The sequence below is a fragment of the Erpetoichthys calabaricus genome, chromosome 2, assembly GCF_900747795.2.
Source record: "Erpetoichthys calabaricus chromosome 2, fErpCal1.3, whole genome shotgun sequence".
NCBI lineage: Eukaryota > Metazoa > Chordata > Cladistia > Polypteriformes > Polypteridae > Erpetoichthys > Erpetoichthys calabaricus.
In genome coordinates, this window is record NC_041395.2 from 218,924,192 (window position 1) to 218,947,704 (window position 23,513).

The window sequence follows — 23,513 nt, forward strand, 5'->3', positions numbered from 1 at the left end:
CCATGCGCACAGTCAATTTGAACACCCATACAGCAAATGCTTCAGAGCCTTTCCTGTAGGGACCTTGCGCTTCAGAAACCGTTTCATCCCAAGAGCTCTAAACACACTCAATCAGTCCATTAATTGTTCCTGGTAGAACTGTTTCTACTTATAAGTACAGTACCTCACTGTAAATTTGCACATTACAACCTGAGCCACTTTATAAAGCGTGTATTTACATATGATGAAGACTGCCACTGTATGCTTGCCAATCTGCTGGGATTGGCACGACCCTAGATGGATAGAATAATTAAACATGTACTACGAAGATATTTCAATGTTCCATAAAAGTTTTGAAGAATCGGCGTTCTAAGCTTACAGATGGCTTGATTGGTTACTTGGAGAAAGAAAACGAAGGACAGGAATTGAAGGTTAGTACTTTGAGAGACAGTACTGCTGCAATAAATTATTTCATTGAAGATCTCGCACGGCTAAGCAAGCATCTTGTGGGAAGCAGGAACAATCTCTGGACAGGGCACCAGCTCATCGCTAATACTGTGCCACCGTGTCACCATGTTTAATACATGCTTTAATTCCTATCATGAAAATGATATCTTTATATATAATCTTCATTTGAATCTTGATCTTTGTTTGTCCGCGAATTCACTGCCTTGTGTGGTGTTCCTGCTGTGTTCAGTAGAGGGCAGTAGTGATGGAGGAGGAGAGGAAGTGAGGTGGAGGATCGTTGGATGAGGTTGGAGTGTGGTGATTAAAGAGGATTGAACTAAAGGAGACTATGTGCTGTTTGTACTGGCTGTATACACAACACCTTGGTTGTTACTTTTGTTTACAAACACTATCGATACCACTCTTTGTGTTTAGATCTGGCGTCGATACCACTCTGTGTGTTTAGATCTGGCGTCGACACCGTGCTTTGTGTTTAGATCTGGCATCGACACCAAATCAAATATTCACCCACTTCTTGGAGTTGGCAGTCAGAGTATATAAGTCGGACACACTTCTGTGATTTTCCATCAGTCGGCGTTTGGAGTTCAAGAAAGAAGCATTGGTTCTTCCTTACTCTTTGGATTGCCACAAAACAACCTGCGAGATTGGAGAAAGGATGAGAGGCGATCGTGAGACGAAACAACAGCATCATGAAAACGAGATGGACTGTGAATGGAGACAAGCAGAAATGCTCCTCCACCACCACATAATTACTATTCGGACAGTGATTCCGAGTAGGCCATTCCTATCGAATCAATGTCCAAGGGTTTTGTTTTGTAATTTTGTTTCCCTTATAAAAAATCATAATGCTCTGCGACGAAGGGCCCAGTTCACGACTGGCAGCCGTGTTTAAACAGGGAGCCCTTCACAGACAACTTTAACACGCGCAACATAGTTGGGCGCACATGGCTAGTCAAGTATATATCTTAATATTTAAATTGTTTAGAGATCTGTAATATCATGAATGTAATGTATTCTGCGTCCTGTCGGCAGAAGAGAAAGTCGGTTTAAGAAGCACGTAGTGATTCACACACACAGAGCACATTAAAGAACACACAGAATACAAAGCATTTAAGGTGCTACTTTACTAGTTTCTCAGATCCCATCGTAACTAAAGGATTTTAAGATTAAGTTTATGACAAAATAAAATGTGATTAAAGTGGAAATTTCTACCTTTTTTTCACACTGTGTCCCTGATTTTTTTCTTTTATATGTACCCAAATACGCTGCCATATGACACTCGGACTATGGGCTACAATTAGCCTTTTCACGGCAACTGTGATATCTGACCACTTTTTATTTATTTTGGGCACTTTGCGACTTTCTGAACTTTTGAGTTTCTCCACCACTCTGTTACTCGACCAACTTCCTTTTGTTTATAGAACTGCTTAAATCAACAAATAGTATGTTATTCCTTGCCTCTACTTGATATTCGCTGAAATTCTTCTTTTTCCCCCGTGCTTTTACCATTGCCTTTTCACTGAACAATAAACATAAGGGGCTATTTATATTGATTTGCATATTCAAAGAGGCATAATTCTAGGAGGGGCAGCAGGCACATGCACAAGCGTTATATTTCACGCAGACTGGGATTTATTTAGCATAAGAACGTGAAAGTTGGCGTACACACAGATTTATGCATCTGGGTTTTTTTGTCCATACGCACATTTCTGATTTTGTCTGTACACCATGTTTTAGCGTGAATTCTACACACAGCATTATGCATGAGGCCCCTGGTAACTAAAAATGTGTACCTTTTGTAGATATGGAAGAAGAACTGAATTACATTAACAAAAATGTCAGTGGAACAAAGTGATCATAGTGGACTTTTTTCATAATATCAAAATGTTAGTAAAGAAATCTTGAAAATTGGCAGACAGTGATGTGTGGGCCTCATCATAATGTATTGTCCTTCATCAGGACATGTCCCTGATTATATGTTGCTTGCCAACAATGCTTTGGTTTCCCCTAATGTCAATTAAATAGGCGACTACAATTACAGTGAGCAATGAAGCACCAACACTAGGATAGTGTGGCACAGGAAACAGTTTGACGATTATGACAAATTCTCTTCACAGTTATGATCAGTCCTCTTTCTATATTCTCTGTGTTGGTCTGGGCAGGATAAGACTATGCACCACTATATCTGATGAAAAAGAATTTGTTCCAGGTGTCATCACTGAGTATTTGTGTTAATACTATCACAGCTGAGGCTAGTGGTTTCTTTAAACACACCAGGAAATATGTGTAAACCAACTTCTGAATGTTTTAGCCTCCTGAAAAACTTCAGTTAACTAAGGGGTGAATTTTCCTAGCAATTTTTTTCTTATCTAGTAAAATTTGACCACAGCAGGATTATGTTTTATTTCATGACGCTAAGCTTAACTAGGAGTGGTTCCAGGGTGGTGTAGATGTAATGACTCTGATAGAATGCACTCCTCATTCATCTTCATTTTTAGGTCAATTTTTCAATATCATCTTCAGAAATCTAAGAATAGGAATTACGAGATCTTTGAAAGTGACTTAATTTTGGACACTACATTTGTAACTTTATAGCTGTGCAAACATATAATTTGTTTTATTGATCCACTACAGTTTTACCAATGATAATCAAGTCTAAATTTCATATCAGTAATTTAATATAGACAGCTGAATGGGGAAATAGTGCATTGCTTTTTCCTGCCTATTTGTTTTGTTAGAAAAAATTTAAATCACTTAAATATGAATTAGATGTGTTTGGTGTACAGTAGACAGGCTTAAGTGAAACTTTGCAAGGATGTCAGTAGTACATGTCAGCAGAGAAGAAAGGCATATTTGTACAAGTTAAAATCTGTACTTTACCCAAAGGAAAAAAGAAAGTACAAACTTCGCAGAAATTGTGCATTCCAATGTTGCGAATACCCCAACTTATCTACCTTTCCGCAAGATCCCATACACATTTATGGTATTGACTTCATAAAGGTTTTTTGCTTATGCTTATTATTTAAGCCAGTTTTAGAACTGAAAATGTGTTTCACTAAACAACCTGTCCTGTTTCTTATGTGTAAAGGTACAATCTGTTGGTCTTTATTTAGGATGCTCAGTATTGCAGAACTTAATTTTTATGGGGTTTCTTTCTGCTTTTCCTGCCAAGGGCATCTTTTGTACTATAAAAGCTTTGCTTTATTCTTTTCCCTCTGTCCTAAGTAAACATTGTTGGGAACAACTGCCATAAATCTGCACATGTCTCTTAAAGCTTGCCAAAGTTCTACTTTTGGCTTATTTATTTAAAAGAAAAATGGAAAAAAGATTTATGTTTCAGATCTGCTCCCTGAGTTCCTGTTGTTACAATAAGTCAATAACCCTAAATGCATTCCAAATGTGTTTGTTATGTGTGTTTTAAAAAGATGAGCACATTGTGTCTGTAGTTGACTTTAGTGCATTGCTAAAATCTAAAATCTATTATAGGCAGTGCTTGCTGCAACGTTCTGGTAAACTGGCTCAGTACACACATTTTGAAATAGTTTAGTGTAAAGCTTTTCTCTTTTTTTGTGTTGCTTGATTTTTTTTTAATCATGGGCTTTTAAAAAGTAAATATATTTAATGGCTGGATTATCAGCTAAAAGCCTAACTGTAGAGGATTAGTTTTACCCAGCTACCAAATACAGCTATTGACTATACATTCAAATATTAGTAGCACCATATATGTACTTTTGTTTTTTTATATGTATGTTATTCTTTTATGTATGCTTTTTACTAATGGTATAATAATTTGGTTTGTTTCCACAGAGCAACTGTGGGGAAAAGTTAAGAATTAGACGTGTACTCATGAATTCACCTGAAATCATCACAATAGGCTTGGTGTGGGACTCTGACCATTCAGATCTGGCAGAGGATGTTATACACAGCCTTGGAACCTGTCTACGCCTTGGTGATGTAAGGGAATTCATTGTTCTGTGGGGGAATAGGGGTAGACTGGAACCAGTGTGCATGTACATGTCTTTCATTAGTTGTGTTAAAGTCCAACCCAAACACTATTTAGCTTTTACCATACTTTCTTATTTTACACTTCGTTAAGATTGAGATTGTGAATTAGGTTTAAGTAGTAAACATTTTGCTGCTTTGGCTGCATCATCAATTTTGCACCTGTTTAAGTGGAATAAATCTTATTAAGCTTACTAGATGGGCTACCCGTCTAAGATTGGTTGAAATCTAAAGTAATCTAAATAGATCTCAGCTTTAACATTTGCAGGCACCAGTCTGTTTCAGTCTGTTATATGTCATTTGGTTTGAGATTCGTCAAAGCCGTGTTAATGACTGTGCTTCACCATCTGTTGGAATGACAAATGCAAGGCTTTTATATGCAATTTGGTATGGGATTCATAAAAGTAGTGTTAATGTTTCTGTTGCCCCGTCTATTGGAAAGATAAACGCAATGCATTTTATTGCTAAAAATGTTTGTTTTGCTCCATCTTTTGGAATGACAGAGACATAGCAACTGAACGGATGCACAGATAGATACACAGACACTTTTGATATCTATATCTAAGAATAGCCAGATAGTTTTGTGTGCTGTGTTTTAATCGTATTAGCGAATTTACAACGATGAGGTTTGGTTTGCTTCTGTATTTTTTTTTAAGATCTCACTTATATTTGAGCATGTTTGCTCCCCTCTTTTCCCCTTGCAGCTATTTTACAGAGTTACAGATGACAAGGCCAAGCAATCAGAGCTATACTTAGTGGGCATGGTTTGCTATTATGGGAAGCACTACTCAACTTTTTTCTTCCAGACCAAAATCCGCAAATGGATGTACTTTGATGATGCACGTGTGAAAGAGGTAAGGTATAGTACAGCCAAAATATCTTAAGATTTACACATTGTATAGCCATTTAGTGCTGGAATTAATATGAACAAGATTTAATGATGAAATATTATTAACTCCAGAGCTACCAAGGAAAAGATCAGATTTGACTTGTAATACCTGTTGATATTTGCACATGACAACAAACGTGAACTTGATTTTAATTGGTATTACATGCTTGTATTCTTCCCAGTCCTTGAAATGTACCTTTTCTGCACATGTATGATTTTATAGTATGTGCATATATTTAGCCTACTGTGAGATGTGTGAGGGATCTCTGTTTCAGCTTCAGATCAGGACGACAGACCTTTGTAAGAGATTTGTACAATTTTTGAACAAATTTTATGAATTGGCGAAAGTTTACATTAAATAACTTTCACTTTCCCTACTATGGTTCAGACATGGTAATGGACTATTTTTCAACAAATAACCCAAACACACTTGCTGCAATAAGCCAAATAATGCAGTTTATTCACAACATAAGAATATTAGAATATGGGTATTAATGACAAACTCCAAGCATAAATTTACACTAGCTTAGATGAACGTTTTCTCTCCTATACAAAAGGCATATAACTTGAATTCAAATCTTTCAATTCGTGTGATGAAGTTGGATAAGTTCTAAGTTAAGATGAGTTAACTAGTTAAGGTTCTAGTGACTATATTGTGATAGTGACAATTTGCTCACAGCCTAGTCTAGACTGGTTTATCCATACATACACAGTTCTGTGTGTGTGATGCTGCGTTGATCTTTCCTCCTAGATTTAGTAAGAGTAACTTATCCTTCGCAAAGATTATTACTTTTCATTTAGAGCAATGCCAATACCATAATACATTAGCTGGCTTTATGCTGATTACAATTAATAGTTTTCAGAGTCAGATTAGTTGTACTTATGCTTTGGTTCTTGTTGACTCCTGTTTTATTCTAATCATTCTGCTTCTGCTTCTTCTAGCACACATAAAAAGATGTTCAGTGTTCTTCCTTTGTTAAGGAGTTCTTCTCTTCCTTTGTCTTTGTTGTGCCTTCTAGTTGTAGATGGTACTGCAGTTTATTCAGTTTTCATACACCATAGTCCTGTTCTGCTGGTATACACTGCACCCCTGCTGGGTAGATGGTGATCAGTCAGTGGCTTTTATGTATGGTACCTGTCTTGCTTGTGCAACTTGCTTTACTTTAGCAAGGTTTGGACTCCTCACACTCTCATCTAACTCCAGTTGAGACATGTCTTCCACTCTTCCATGTCAGCACCAGGTTATCCTTGAAAGTCAAAGAGATTGCTCCAGCCTTTGTTACAGCCACACCCTAGGCTACACGGTCCATGCAATGGAGCAAAAGTGATTCCTGAATGAAGAGCTTTGAGAGTTTTGAATGTGGACAAATGTACTGTTAGCAATGGCTTACAAAGGAATGAGCTAATGTTTTGTCATTAGTTTCTTGGGTACACAAGTTTTTTTTTTTTCTCCTGCCCCCCACCCCCTTTCAAGGCTGACAGTCATTAAATTATGTCTCTTTATTCCCTGACCAAAAGTTTAAATAAGAGTGCCTGACAGCAATTTTTGAACCAATGACATGTGTACCAAAGCAAACAAAATGGGTAATGCCAGTGCGACCTACAGTATATTCATTAATTTTTACAGTTTGTATTACATTTCTGTTTGCAAGTGTACTGTACTTGAATATGCTGATTTTATTCTGCAAGTTAAATATTCTCTACTAATATCAAATATACTTGTTGATTTTAATTAGATAAAAATTGAAAAAAATCACTTGAATGGTTAAAGTTTTTTTTAAAAAAGGTGCATTCATAGCTATAAATTAAACATTTTTTTCCAGCTGAACTATATTTTTCAGTCTGTCTGAAAGAAATAGCATAAGGATATTAAGATCTGTAGTGGCTCAAACAGTTACAGCTACAGGAAGGTCTGATATGCGTTTTCTGTTATATATAATCAAGAACTTGGAAATGATGCAAATGTATAGAAAGCCTAGTTTTGCCAATATTTTTTAAATATTTGTTATTGGTAAGGTGTTTTCTGTCACGTGTAAGCAGTTGTGTGTGTGAAGTCCTGAGTATAGTCTTTGCTCTTCCTGCAGTTAAATTAACTTCAGCAGATTGCAAAAGTTTCAGCTTACTTAACTGTATGAAGACTAGAGCCATGTCCATCAAAGAAATAAATGTGTTAAATAGATTTGTGAAAGAGAATTTGGCATTGCAAAATCATCTTTTTGTAATATGTCATAAAATTCACAAACTCCCAATGTAATTATCACTCAGTTCTATAGTTGTGGATAAGAGTATAAATGTGGGAGACGGGTCTACAATTTACATGTGCATTCACGTCTGCATGCATTCCATTTCTGTTAATGAAGACATTTTCCAGAAGTTACTTATCAATTTTTTCATTAAAATAGATGTTTGGAGCTTTTGAGCATGTGACTGGTTGACTTTGACAAATGTATTATGTGACAAAAGTAATGTGAGATTATTTCAAGGGCATTTTGATGCTGTTTGCTGTTGTTCAACTTTGGTCACTATTGACTTACTTTGTATCAAAAATTTTTATCTCTGTTGTGTTGTCGGCCACCACTACAAACTACACGGGGATAGCTAACTTATAAAAAAAAAAAACATCTTTTTTGGGTGGAGTATTCCTCTAAAGTCAATAAAATAAAAATATCTCTAAAAGTTAGTTAAAATTACAGAGAAAGGAACAAAATTTTGATTAATCAAATGAACAGTATTTCTTCTTAGAAGCATAATGAAGGTAGTTAACATTGCTTTAGGATGTTAGAGCTGACTTTATTAATTTTTATTCATTAAACACCAAATAATTCTAACAGTAGCAGAATAACTTCATGAATGTACAAAAAATACCTGTAGACTTCACGGCTGGCCTTGCAGTTTTGTAGCAAGCCAATAAATATGCATTGAAGTAAAAATGAAATAATCTGTTAGAGTTCCATATATTTGTGGTGGTGTTGGAAGTACAAAGTTTTAGACATGCAAAGTCACGTTCTAATTTAAATCCAGTGTAGCATTCATTTCACATGATGAGAGTGAGTCTGTCACAAGAAACCTTTCAAATCACATGTCAAATGAAAATGTCTGAACGTCTATAAAATTTCTCCTAAGAAAAATAGTTTGGTGATTCATTGGTTTTCTGGTTTAATACGGTCATTTATATAGATAGGAGTTTTACTAAATTAGTAAGTTTAGATGAGGGCATTGAAAATAAATAGTTGTATTAAAACATTTAAAATATATATGCAGAAATACCCAGAATACTGTATTTGATTTTGAATTTTGCTACATAGTGACCTTCTCATTTGAGATCCAAATTGATTGAGCATTTATGAAAAATCTCAGTTTTAAATCCAAATAGTTACGGAAGGAAATACAGGCAACTGTTGGTGGCAACTTATCTTTTTTGTTTTCACTGTATTTTTCAATTTGACCTGGTCATTTTCCCTCTCTTCATCATAGATTGGGCCAAAGTGGAAGGATGTTGTGTCAAGGTGCATCAAAGGTCACTATCAACCCCTTCTTCTCTTGTATGCTGATCCCAGGGGAACTCCAGTAACTGTGCAGGATCTGCCTTCTCAAATAGATATGCAACACTACAATAAGACTTACTATGACAGTGAAGACTCAGGTAAATGTTACAAATTGGAGGTTGAAGGAAAATTATCCTTTTCTGTGTGCCTCTGCTCTTCTAAGCATGGATCAAATTTATAGTACCTTCTTGCATAATGGTTATATCGTAAAACTGTTGCTATCTATATATAACTATTAATATACTATATATTATTTTCATTAACCCTCAAAATAATTAAAGAAAAACAAAACAATATTTTGTTACCTTCTAGGCCGTGAACCATCTATTTCGAGTGACACTCGTACTGATTCTTCCACGGAAAGCTACACATGTAAGCATGCTCATCATGAGTCCATGGCCAGCCATTTCTCATCAGATTCCCAGGGAACAGTGATCTGTAACTCAGAAAGTGATGCAGCTTCTCAACACAGTACAGATGCAGGTAACTATTGACTTTTCCACACATTTATTCTTTGGATTTCATGTTTTTGACTTGGTTGTTACTTATCAGAAAAGCAGTGGAACAGTAATCATAAAACAGCAGCACGATCCAGTCATTGCTTATACTTTAGGTACAAGCCGTCTCACCCATGTGTAGTAAGTTAATTTACAAAAAGCAGTTTGTAACACAGCTGATACACACCCCCATAACAGAACTTTGTGAGGGTATGATTTTATAGGGACAAAGATAATTCTTAAAAATCAAATATTTCAACAAGACAATAGACAGTTTAGAAAGTCTATTCCCATTCAGTGCACAACTGCTTTACTCTTGCTTTAAATTGTTAATTTTGTGAGCCAAATGGCAAATGAGTAGGTTTGGCTTTACCAACCTGCTTAATTTACTCTATACCAAAAATGAACCTTTATTATTTCATACTAATTGTTTAGTTGAATTACTGTTACCATATTTTCCTTTATTTCACATAAGGTAACGGTGTTTTGTTTTTCAGAAATTTGCCCATTTATCACCAAGTGAAGAATGTGATTAATAAGATAAATACAAGCATTATACAAACATCAGTTTTCCTTTACAGATTTGTTAGAGTAGCTGATCTTCATTACAATAAATCACATTATTTAAACTCAAGCTCCGTAGTGTGTATGTAAATCAAAAATAAAGTTCACACATTTTATATGAAGCAATGATTAAAACATCATTCAAGGGCTTTAAACATTTTCTAAATTTGAAATTGTGTAGTTTTACATCAGGACAATCTGAAATCAAAATTATATATAAAACAAAACTTTATAGCGTTGAAGACTGTTCCTCATTCTTTTTTCCTTGTGTGTGTGTTCTTAGTGATATTTTCCAAGTGCGCCTCTCTCCTTATTTTTTAAGTATTAACCTAAATGCCTAGAAAAATGAGTACTCTGTATTCCGTTTCAAAGACCGTAGCATATGGCCACTGAGTACTGGACATAACAGTCTTTGTACTTTTATAATATACGTCTTTTAGACAATAATCCTAATCTTGCGTAGCACAGGAGAATTCTAAAGTCATCCTTCTGTTTGCAGGGAAACTGACAGACAGCCAGCCAATGCAGCTTTATCCAGTAAGGAAAGAAGGGGCATTGGACAGGAAGAGGAGCTCCAGTCGGCCACGCCGATTCGAGGAGCGAAACCAAGCAGCCAAGGGGGACGAGGCATTGTCAGTTGGCTACCATAGTGAGGGTATGCACAGACAGTAGTTAGAAGTATGTTAATGGAGAGAAATTTCTGTTTCACAAATGTGTTTTAATATGTACCATTGTTGAACTGAATCACTCAGAGTCAACTGTTTTTTTTATGCCTAATTTTTTCATCTATGTTGTGTGAATTATTTATGGATCTGATTAAGCATGAGTTTCAAATCTGATTCTGATTTAAAGCAAGAGGTCTACATTTTACATAATAAAAGATATTCTACAATAGAGAATTTCATAAGTAGTGGGGCAGTGAAGTTGGAATTTATACATACCCAATATTGTAGATGAAACAATGACTATAAAACAAAGTACACAATGTGAATCCATATGTAAGTTCATGTGTACACCCACACATAATGACACTTGTTGTGTTTAATGTCCCCATTTCCAATAAGTGTGAGTACTGGAGCAGTTGGCTGCCAGGTTTTGACAGTTGCATTCAATATTGCACAAATTAACACTAGAATTACCAAAGCCTACGAAAAAACTTGTAATCCTGGCCCACCTTAATTCCATTTGTACTTCTCCGTCAGCGTCTTCCACCTGCAGCTATGGTCACTTCAATACACATGTACTGCCCATGTCGATCAAACAGAGGAAGCTCTGCGGTTTACTTGTGACTTTATGCTGTAGGAAGATAAGTAAATAAATATAGGTAAATACAATTTGATCTGGCTTTTAAATAAGTGACATATACATGGTTTTCATATAAAGACCATCACAAACAGAACTTTGCATGATACCTTGGCAAGCTCTGTAAGCCATGCTGTTTTGTTGAAGGACAGGTGTGGGACAGACTTACTGTCATAATGACGCCAGACCTCTTACTGCATCCAAAAAGTGCCATTTTTTGCCTTTACGCCTGGTGTAGTTACATTGTTCTTGTGTGTGAGTGGACATTTCTTTCGGGGAGGGCTTCTGTTCTATTTATCCAATGTAGAACCCTCATCCTCATCTGAGTTCACCTCTACTATAGCATGTCTTTATTTGAAAACAGCAATGTCAGATCGGGGCGAGAGTGATCATGACAAAGAGAAAAAAACTGAATAATAATAAAAAAAAAATAAACTGCAACCTTTACAAGTACCGTAAATTTATACCGGCTGTTACAGACTCAAATCAAATGTATGTTTTTATTCTATAATGGAATAAGAGCAGCTCACTACTCAAAACGGAGGTGTCTGATATCGAGCCATGATCGTCTTGATTATGAGTCAGCAGTTCTTACCACTGCGCCACCAAAGCGGTTGTAATTAAAGGCGTGTCAATGTTGCAACCTAACGCAAGTTTTTTTTTTTCTGTAGTTATATTCTTGAATAAAAGTGTGCTTGTTTTGTTGTACCTTTTGTGAAAGTGTTTATTTGATATTTGGACTTCAGGCTTCACACATTATACACCTCATGTCTACATTTTGTCAATTATTACTAAAATGTAAAACGTTTCTGTTTTAACGATGTGTTTACATAGATTGTTGTAGACACGGAACACACAGGAAATGCATATATTCCAAATAAAGATATATTATTTACCGAATACAACTCCCGGCAACTGACATGCAGGTAAACAGACTTGAGCTGAGAGAACTTTCTGCCCTTTCTGCGTCGTTGGGTGGATGGGATAGCAGGCTGCTTGCTGCGTATTGACATGTTTGCAACACAAAAGACGCTGACGGGGAGGTGCGAATGGATTTAAGGTGGGCCGGGATTGCAAGTTTTTTTTTTCGTAGGCTTTGGTAATTCTAGTGTGAAAGAGCTGTAAGTTTTGCCTTTGCATTACTCTTTGTAGACAAGTTATTAGGTCTAAAATAAAACAAAAGTCTTGGGACACAAGGAAATCAAACTGTTCATTTCCTGAAAGGAAAAAAATCGGTAACAAGTCCGCATGTCAATTTGGTATGGCAGAATAAATAATTTACAATATCTTAGAAAAAGACAATACAGGTACTCTTAGCAGTCAGCAACAATTAGGTCTTCTGAAAAAATAAGTTTAATATGACAATAACAAAATCATTACAGCTTTAAATAATTATTCTTAAGAATAACAGCATCTAAAGTCATTAGCCACCTGCACAAGGCTGGAGTGAAAGAATTAGTCTGCTGTTTGCAGAAGACTTGGCAGAATCAAAAAAAAGGCCTCGCTATTATATGTGTTATGCTGAGTTGAATACCCCTGCTCCTAAGACTGCTAGAAGGACTTGGCAGAGCATCCTAAATGTGGTGATAAAAAAAATACTGTGCAGGATTGATGTACAGTAATTATTGCGTGCAAAACATCTACCATCAAAAGTTAATTTTATACAGGCTTAATTGAATTTCATTTGTCTTTAAAGCTAAGTTCACCTGAAGTTGTAGTGGCAGAATTCAAAGTAATTTTATTTACCTGATCATTAGAACAACTGTGAAGAGAGCAAGCCATTTAGCCCAACAAAAGTTGTCAGTTCTGTTCACATAATTTCTCCAAAATGCCATCAAGTTCACTTTTGCAAGTTAAGTGCTACTGTCTGCTGCAGTCTTTTAAACACCACTCATGTCACATTTTAATCTCTGTTTGCCTAAACTGAAAATGTTCATGAATTTTAGTGTTTCCTTATTTCTTGTACTTTGCCATTCTTGAATTCGCCTAATCACTCTTCCACTGACTTTCTCCAACACTGCCTTGTGTGTTTTTGTTTTTTTTTTTAATTTGAATAGCATGGGCACTAATTTAAATAGCATGGGCACAATAATCTAGATGAGACCTTGCTAGTATGATACTCGGTATATTATTAGCATTGCCTCCCTTGACTTGTACTATGCTCAACAGGCAATATAACCTAATATACTATTAGCTTTCTCTATACCTTCTATTTACTATATGGATAATAGATATTATGTGTCCATTCTTTTAAGGTGTACTTTCAAGTTCCCACCTAGTACTTTGACATTTTGCATTAAATACTTTTTATTTACATCAATTAAATTTTTATCTGACGCACATCAGGCTGAATCTGAATTCTGTCCAGGATCATCTGTTAGGATTCCACATACTCTATATTATTATTCCATTCCAGCTAGTTTAATTTCATCTGCAAACTTAACCAGCTATTGGAAAGAGCTGTGGCGCCAGCACTGATCCCTGAGGCACACTACTTTTAACATCACCAAATAATGAAAATGTTCCTCTCACTATAACCCTTTGTTTAAGCCAGTTTTTTTTTTACCCATCTTTACACTGCACCTTGAATGCCCATACCTTGTAATTTTATTACAAAATATTACCTTTTCAAAAGCTTTCTGAAAATAAACCTAATTATAAAGATAATTAATATCTTATGCACCCCTCTGATCACTCAGTCCTTTTGTTGATTTCTCATAGAATTGCAGCATAATAGTGAAACATGATATTCCCTACATATATGCATAGATGTATTTGTATAAAAGGTAACACTCTGTACTTTTACCTCAAAGCAATTTTTTTAATCTCAAATTAAAATGCTTCAATACACAATATAAATACTAATTTTGACTTCATTGTCTAATTGCAGATTTAGGTCACTTTTTTAAGTGACTTTTTTAATTCAAAAGTTTAAATTTCTGTATGCAGAAACATACAGTAACACTTTGATAATTCATTCCAACCTTGCTGCTCTCATAACCTGTTGGCATGAATTCACCTCATTTCTTGTATTTTTGTATTTGCTGTATGCAATTAGTTTTCAGTTAGTTTCTTGTGGTCCTCACTCCCTCCTTGCCCATAAAATAGTGCAGAATTAAACGAAGAACATTACAATGGTTTCCGTATTATTTTTTTTTAATCAACATATGGAACATCAGTGTTCTGTTCTCTGTTCATCAATAACAGCATTGTGGTGGGGAAGTACAAATTTGTACTCACTGTACAAGCAAAGCCATATTTGCATTTTCATAGAAAGCAAAGTAATGATGAAAGCAAAGTAATGACTGGTTAAACCCCTAAGTATGTTTTCATACACACACTCTGAATAAAGAAAAATAATTTTAATACTCCTTTCAACTAGTTGTCATGGTTGTATTATGTATAAAGACAATGTACAAAGGTTTTAGTGAAACATAATTTTTTTTTAATTTCTAAAGAAATGCTTTGTCACTTAATTGTTTCCAGTAATGTCAAGTGTAAGTGAAGGTAATCTTTCTTTGCTTGGTAAGTTCAGTCTTAATGTTTTCTGTTGTGCAGGGGAAACTCTGAAGGAACAGCAAGCACCACGCACAGCTCCAAAGCCCTCAAGCAGCCGCCTAAAGGAATTCAAGGAGACGATGAGCAATATTGTTCATGCCCGGCCTGTGCCGCCTTCCTTTTCTGGATTAGGGAGTGCTGATTCTGGGGCAAGGGCCAGAAGTCGGGACTGGGAGGTGGACAGCACCAGTAGTGAGTCAAAATCTAGTTCCTCAGGAGGACGGACAAGGCCAGCCTGGCGACCGCGACGAGAAGTGCTGAATATAGACAGCATTTTTAGCCGGGAGCGCCGGAAGCCACCAGGTTATACTCAGTTAACTACTGGGCCAGATGAAAACCTTGGGCCAGCAGAAAAGAATGTCCCTTCCAGAACTAGTGTAATTTCTAATAATACTTCACGTCACCCCCCTCAACCTCTTCGAGGATTGGATACTCAACCACGACTTATTCAGAGGATGGAGAGCGGTTATGAAAGTAGTGAGCGGAATAGCAGCAGTCCTGTGAGCCTGGATCTACCTTTAAGTGAGGGTTCCAGTTCTGGCTCTTACAGGTAAAAAATACTTATTAAAGCTTGAGACATTTTTCTGTTGATGATTGTTTTCTTGTACCATTTTTTCACTACCATTCCATTGGCCAGTCACCTGACTACTGTTAGCTTGGTGGCTGGTGGGTTTGTTTTCCATTACCTTCTGTGATGGTCATGAGCAAAGCAGTGACATTAAAAAAAATTGTGGATTGATATGGATTGTGTAGTTAGAATAAAAGTTAACCTTGTCCAAGTGGGGAAAAGTGAGTGTACCTATGATAGATTACTGTATGTGTAGTGCAGAGTGATCATGATTATTTTTAAATTTAGAAATGTGCAAAGACAAGTATAGCCATGTGCCGATTTACTAACAACTGAGTTGAGGCAATTCATACTTATTGCCAAGGGCCATAGGAACTTTTTCCTCACATGTGTGGCAGTGCTGCCAGCTATATATTGATACACTACGTGTATAAATTACATTTCAAATGCAATGAAGAGATATGAGAAACAAATGTCTTTGATACTTTTGGTTTGCATTTGTATACAGTAATCCCTCCTCCATCGCGGGGGTTGCGTTCCAGAGCCACCCGCGAAATAAGAAAATCCGCGAAGTAGAAACCATATGTTTATATGGTTATTTTTATATTGTCATGCTTGGGTCACAGATTTGCACAGAAACACAGGAGGTTGTAGAGAGGCAGGAACGTTATTCAAACACTGCAAACAAATATTTGTCTCTTTTTCAAAAGTTTAAACTGTGCTCCATGACAAGACAGAGATGACAGTTCTGTCTCACAATTAAAAGAATGCAAACATATCTTCCTCTTCAAAGGAAACAGAGAGGAAAGCAAACAAATCAATAGGGCTGTTTGACATTTAAGTATGCGAAGCACCGCCGGTACAAAGCTGTTGAAGGCGGCAGCTCACACCCCCTCCATCAGGAGCAGGGAGAGAGAGAGAGAGAGAGAGAGAGAGACAGAGAAAAACAAAGTCAAAAATCAATACATGCCCTTTGAGCTTTTAAGTATGCGAAGCACCGTGCAGCATGTCGCTTCACGAAGCAGCTGCACACAGAAGGTAGCAACGTGAAGATAATCTTTCAGCATTTTTAGACGAGCGTCCGTATCGTCTAGGTGTGCGAACAGCCCCCCTGCTCACACCCCCTACGTCAGGATCAGAGAAAGTCAGCGCAAGAGAGAGAAAGAGAAAGTAAGTTGGGTTTCTTCTCAGCCATCTGCCAATAGCGTCCCTTGTATGAAATCAACTGGGCAAACCAACTGAGGAAGCATGTACCAGAAATTAAAAGACCCATTGTCCTCAGAAATCCGTGAACCAGCAAAAAATCCGCGATATATATTTAAATATGCTTACATATAAAATCCGCGATAGAGTGAAGCCGCGAAAGGCGAAGCGTGATATAGCGAGGGATCACTGTATTTTAGTAATACAGTATTGTACATAAACATGCTATAAAGGCAGTTTACCCTCGGGGACAAATAAAGTATATCTGAACATCCTAAACAAAGCCTGTGCGGGAATCCAAAAAAAAAAACTTTGTGCTACTGATCTGGAAACAAAGCTGTCAACATGGAAGTTTCTCGATGACAGATGCAGAATGTTATCTGTTAGTTGAAAGAAAAATTCACTATGGACTTACTTACTACAAGGAAATCTCTGATGAGAAAAAGAAACAACCAGAACAAGCAACATTACACATTCCTGAAAAAACCTACACCTGCATCAGAAAAGTCTCCGCCAGGACCATCATTGGAGGATGATGAGACAGTGTTTCCTACATGTGAATTTGCAGTGATTCTGATAATCTGCTTCATCTTGTTGATTACTGTTGAATCATTTGTAGTTTTTAATAATTGGAAAAGTAATTTTAAAAAAGTTAACATAAAAGGATTGGATAAAAGTTTCATTGTTGCATGTTATTTAGTTATGAGCGAACCCCACTTAATTTGCTTAGCCTCCACTAAATACATTGAAGTCAATGGGGAAGGAGAAACTGAACTAATTTTGAGTGGATTATAATGGTATAATGGTCTTTTTAAAAGCATCCATGAATGCCAGGGAAGTCCAACGATGCTGGACTGATTATAGTAGCCAAAAATGTGACATGAGCTGTGAGGCAGTAGTGCTAACCACTGCGCCACTGTGCCTCCCTAAGATAAACATTAATAGCTTCTCACCACTGTGATGGGATCCTTTGTTCTTTACATGGCTCTTTTAGGTAGCTCGCTATCCTTAAAAGGGCCACTTTCTGTTGGTGACTTGGAAGGCTTTTTCGACTTTGGTACTCTTACTGTTTTAATAGGCTGTCTTGCAAGCTGCTTGTGTGCATGATGGAATGCAAGCTCATACTTTTCATCATGCAACTTATCAGCAGCATTGCATAGTCCTCCCTAATTACTTGAAAAGGTGCACAATCATTTTGAAACGCATTTCTGTTTCAGGCATGTAGCCAATGACAGAGGCACAACAGAACGGGTCTTGCATGCTTAGTTGTCAGGGGACAATGTGAAGATTTTGAATGCTGCTGTGGCATGCGATGCAGCACGGATGTTAAATGCTACAGTATTATGTTTAATTCACAGGGTCTCATGTGTTTTCTGACTCTTAGAAGGCACTTTAAGGTTTGTTTTGATTTGCGCTGGTTCATGTGGATAATTCTTATGTATTTGGCTCACACTGTGTTCCCTTACACAGAGACTCGAAAATCGGTTTGTGCTATTCTTTACCAGCAGTTAAAGTGTACATACCAGTGACCCACACTAGACCTACAGATCCTCGGTTGCAGTGACCTGTAAACTTTGTGACTGACAAACTGCCAATATGACATATAGTCACATGTTCAGTCCTAAATGGAGCCATAAGTTGGAGCATGACTATACAGGAGGACCAGCCTTTTGAGGTTTTATGCTTATTCAGCAGCAATTGTTTTTTTGTTTTAAAGGATTTGACTACCCTTACAAATACCATGTTGGTTTATCCTAATAGTCACCAACCGTTCAATCACAATTAACTGGTCACTCTGACTGACACAGCTAGTCAATTGCTGTCAGGCTACATTTTTTATCATAGCTACAGTGTATCCTTGGAACAGTGGACCTCAAAACAACAAACAGAAAAATATTATTGAAAAAAGAAAGTGAGCAATAAAACACATAAATATAAATTTGCATATGCATACAAATGTACATGCTAATAATACACCTTCAGAAGAACCACTGCATGTAGTTCTAACAAATACATTCCTCTCACAAAGTTTTAAAAGCAGACTCTTCTTGAATTTGCAAACATTTTGTAGTGCTCATTATTTTGTATTGAATACATTTATTTGGAAAATAGCAATAATATAGCACAACAGGCACTGTCTCCACTTTATGTAGTCTGTTGTTCCAAGGATGTACTATACTTGAATCAGTGATCATTTGCTGGCTAAACATGTAGTTATCAAAAAAGCTGCAACATTACACACTTCTGGCTAGACTGTTGTTATTTCTGGATCAGCAGTTAACATATGCATGCAGGCCCTAATGAGGTGCCGTAATCTTCACTCACCAGTGAATACAAGACTGCTGTAGTGACATCGTTTCAGGATCTAATGGGCAGTGGGGATAGCAGGAATGCAGTCAGCAATACAATGTAAACAAAAATATAACCATCAGGGTGCTACAGTATGTTAGCTTGGACTGTCAGAGCTGTCGCTGCTTTCAACACACTTACTAACGCTCGTTCAATCTATACACCCTGGAGTGCATGTGCACCCCAAACTGACAGTTAAACATATTTGCATAAACAATACTTATTAGAAGAAATGTCGCAACTTCTTGTGGAGGGCAGTTGTTCTACAACAACATTTATTTCTATAGCGCATACAAACAATGTAGCTCATAGTGATTTAGAAGATGTCAAAGAAGTAGTTACATGCAAAGAAACACATGAAAATTAGATAATAAAAATCATTCATTTATAGAATACAAAAAATAAATAATGCACACTTGCATAAAACAGATAAATAATTAGTAGAGTCCTTAAACATAGAGTTGTTTTTTTAAGTTTCTAAATGACAGTCCAGTGATAGGGTCAGTTGGCCAGGGCTGGTTAGAAAATAGATAAATAAATAAATTCAGTTAAGTTGGAGGGAAAAAAAAATCTGTAGGAGTTCCAACGGAAATGACCATCTAGCCCCCTCTGGGCATTCTACCTAACATAAATGTGGTTATGTAGTTTTTTTAAGGCTTGGTCTTAAAAGGATTTGACACAGTAGGGTCTCATGGACGGTTGCAGTATACACTTTCATCCAAACATCATGGGCAACTGCTCAGAACTTTGACCGAGTGGTAGTTTTTTTAAAGTGATCTACAGTCATATGAAAATGTTTGGGAACCCCTCTCAGCCTACATAATAATTTACTTTAAACAAAAAAGATAACAGTGGTATGTCTTTCATTTCCTAGGAACATCTGAGTACTGGGGTGTTTTCCGAACAAAGAATTTTAGTGAAGCAGTATTTAGTTGCATGAAATTAAATCAAATGTGAAAAACTGGCTGTGCAAAAATTTGGGTACCCTTGTAATTTTTCGGATTTTAATACATGTAACTGCTCAATACCAAATTGGTTGGATTAGCTCTTTAAGCCTTGAACTTCATAGACAGGTGTGTCCAATCATGAGATCATGTTGTGCTTCCCTTTGACTCTCCTCTGAAGAGTGACTGCATGGGATCCTCAAAGCAACTCTCAAAAGATCTGAAAACAAAGATTGTTCAGTATTATGGTTTAGGAGAAGGCTACAAAAAGCTGTCCGTTTCAACTGTAAGGAATGTAATCAGGAAATGGAAGGCCACAGGCACAGTTGCTGTTAAACACAGGTCTGGCGGGCCAAGAAAAATTCAGGAGCGGCATATGCACAGGATTGTGAGAATGCTTATAGACAACCCACAGATCACCTCCAAAGACCTGCAAGAACATCTTGCTGCAGATGGTGCTGCAGATGGTGTATCTGTACATCATTCTACAATTCAGCGCAATTTGCACAAAGAACATCTGTGTGGCAGGGTGATGAAAAAGAAGCTCTTTCTGTACTCGAGCCACAATGCTTGTTGTATGCAAATGCTCATTTAGACAAGCCAGATTCATTTTGCAACAAAGTGCTTTGGACTGATTAGACAAAAATTGAGTTATTTGGTCATAACAAAAAGCGCATTGCATGGCGGAAAAAGAACACCGCATTCCAAGAAAAACACCTGCTACCTACTGTCAAATTTATTGTAGGCTCCATTATGCTGTGGGGCTGTGTGGCTAGTTCAGGGACTGGGGCCCTTGTTAAAGTCGAGGGTCAGATGAATTCAACCCAATATCAAATTCTTCAGGATAATGTTCAAGCATCAGTCACAAAGTTACAATTACGCAGGGGCTGGATATTTCAACAAGAAAATGACCCAAAACACAGTTTGAAATCTACAAAGGCATTCATGCAGAGGGAGAAGTACAATGTTCTGGAATTGCCATCACAGTCCCCTGACTTGAATTTCAACAAAAGTCTGTGGGATTATTTGAAGCAGGATATCCATGCTCGGCAGCCATCAAATTTAACTGAACTGGAGAGATTTTGTATGGAAGAATGGTCATAAATACCTCCATCCAGAATCCAGACACTCATCAAAGGCTATAGGAGGCATCTAGAGGCTGTTATATTTGCAAAAGGAGGCTCAAGTAAGTATTGATGTAATATCTCTTTTGGGGTGCCCAAATTTATGCATCTGTCTAATTTTGTTATGATGCATATTGCATATTTTCTGTTAATCCAATAAACTTAATGCCACGGCTGAAATGCTACTGTTTCCATAAGGCATGTCATATATTAAAAGGAAGTTGCTACTTTGAAAGGTCAGCCAATGATAAACAAAAATCCAAGGAATTAAGAGGGGTTCCCAGACTTTTTCATATGACTGTATACTGTTAGCCTGTTTCAATTGTTAAAGTGTTCTTGATGTACAGTACAAGAGCAAAAGACTACCTCACCATTTCGTTTATGCTTGGTTTTTGGAGTAATAAGCAGCCTGCTATTTGAAGATCTAAGGTTGTGACTTTGAGTGTAGGGGGATAGGATTAAGATTATTTGAGTCTTTATATACTAGTAGTAGTATTTTAAACCCAGTTCTAAAGACACCGGTAACCATTGTACTGATGTTAAAACTGGTGAGATGTACTCAGATTTTCCTTTTCTGGCTGAGTTTCTTGTTGCTGCATTCTGGACTAACTACAACCGCAACCAATTGATGTCTTTGTTAGATGATAGATGACTAATTAGGAGTGTGTTACAGTAATCTAGCCAATTACTATAGTTCTACCATTCTCATTTAGTTTTTGTAATAATTCTATTACTAGTAAGTTTTAGCTATAAAGCCTGAAACTACAAAGTGTACTGTAGTCAGAGGTATTAATTTCTCAGACTAAAAATTATGATGATTCCTAAATCATTTAAAAGAAGTGTTAGTATATTCACTTTGTGTAAATATATTGGATCATAGAGCACAGCATATTTAACTCTCAAGGCGAGTCCTGGACTGAAAGCTAGATAAAGAAATCTGTACTTTGAGTGAACCTGAGACTTTGAAACTCTTAGTTTAAAACAAGTGTCAAATTCTTGCTCCAGGTACTGTTTTAATCTAGCAATTGTTTTATTTGGCAAGGGTTACCAAACAAAATGGCTCTTCTATTTTGTAAGTCTCTATTTAAAGTGGAAAGATCTTGCTTGCACATTTCATTATGGATTTTTGAAGTACTTGTAAGTACTGTAATATTTTTACATCTTAATAACATATGTTTTTAGGTTGTGGCTGGAGGAAATTTTTAAATGATAAAACGTACTGTGATTAATAACTATATTTGTGATTTGAGTCAATGTGATCTTTTCATTCAGCAATTGTTAACTTATATCTACAACGGTTCATATCTGCAGCATTGAATAATGACTTTTGCTCTGTCCATGGACACATAAGGAAATCTACCGGTAATCTTAATGGTGCTTGTATTACTCAAAGAAAATGCAGTTTCGGACTGCATTCACACTTTTGTGGTATTAACAATTAATTGAAAATATTGAGTGTCTCTTTGATCACTTTGATTTGAAAGCTCATGTATATAATAGCTATATTTTAAAACAGAGTGTCCTCCATAATGTTTGGGACAAAGGCACATATTTCCTTGATTTTACCCATCTGCTCCACAGTTTAAAATTACAAATCAGTCAATACAGGTGCGATTTAAAGTGCATGTTTCACACTTTCATTTAAGGTTATTCCCATACATTTCAGTCACACCATGTTAATACTTGTTATTATCCCTTGGATGCAATGACCGATTGAAGTCTGCGATTCATCAGCATCATCGACATTGTTCGAGCTTGGGGGCATTTACAGGAACTTGAGCAGAAGTTTCTGTACCACTCAGAATTCATTGTGCCACTGCGGTCAGTAGTTACAACATCAGTGAAGATAAGTGTGCCAGTGCCTGTGGCAGCCATACATGCCAAGCCATATCACCCCCACCATCATGTTTAACAGATGAGTTGGCATGCTTTGGATCTTAGGCAGTTCCTTTTCATCCCAACACTTTGCTCTTGCCATCACTCTGATGTTTATGCAAGCATTCAGTGATTAACTATGCTTTTATCTACACCTTTGAACTCCTTAAACCTATGTTTTACCCTTTATCCTGAACATTCATGAATTCAGAGAGAATAAATGTTCTCCCACATAGTTATGCATATTTATACTCTAATTTTAAGTTTATAGTTTATGAATGAAAGGAATACTTTGCGTAATTAAATTAATTAAATTACTTTAGAGCTTATCTTTTAAACGGGACTTAACATCACAACATAAAGTACTTATGTAACTGTGGTATAAATGTAGTGTATATACAACAGAGACAACAATAAAGTGAGGAGAAAATTATTTGGTTTGGAAAACTTTGGCAACAGCTACATATACTTATAATTTCAATTATGGTTTTTTCAAAATAAGAATTTTCTAAACCAATGGTTACAAAATCTTAGAAAAGATTTTAGACACAGATATAGAATAAAAAGAGTAAATAATTTTTGAAACAACTTGCAGAATACAGGGACACTGCAGAGCACCATAAATCTGTCATCACTTAGGACATAT

The 23,513-nt window shown here is 36.5% G+C and overlaps 1 protein-coding gene across 13 annotated transcripts in view; it reads left to right on the forward strand.

Moving 5' to 3' along the window:
* Positions 1 to 23,513, forward strand: part of usp54a (ubiquitin specific peptidase 54a) — a 307,359-nt gene that overhangs the window by 233,863 nt on the left and 49,983 nt on the right. For 11 of the 13 annotated variants that reach the window (XM_028795167.2, XM_028795169.2, XM_028795170.2 and 8 more), the window contains exons 8-13: positions 4,255 to 4,401; positions 5,154 to 5,303; positions 8,813 to 8,981; positions 9,196 to 9,366; positions 10,444 to 10,599; positions 14,805 to 15,354. In XM_028795167.2, the coding sequence (XP_028651000.1) occupies positions 4,255 to 4,401; positions 5,154 to 5,303; positions 8,813 to 8,981; positions 9,196 to 9,366; positions 10,444 to 10,599; positions 14,805 to 15,354 (1,343 nt within the window). The remainder of the gene's footprint in view (positions 1 to 4,254; positions 4,402 to 5,153; positions 5,304 to 8,812; positions 8,982 to 9,195; positions 9,367 to 10,443; positions 10,600 to 14,804; positions 15,355 to 23,513) is intronic. The other 2 variants (XM_051922631.1, XM_051922632.1) reach the window with 1 other exon arrangement.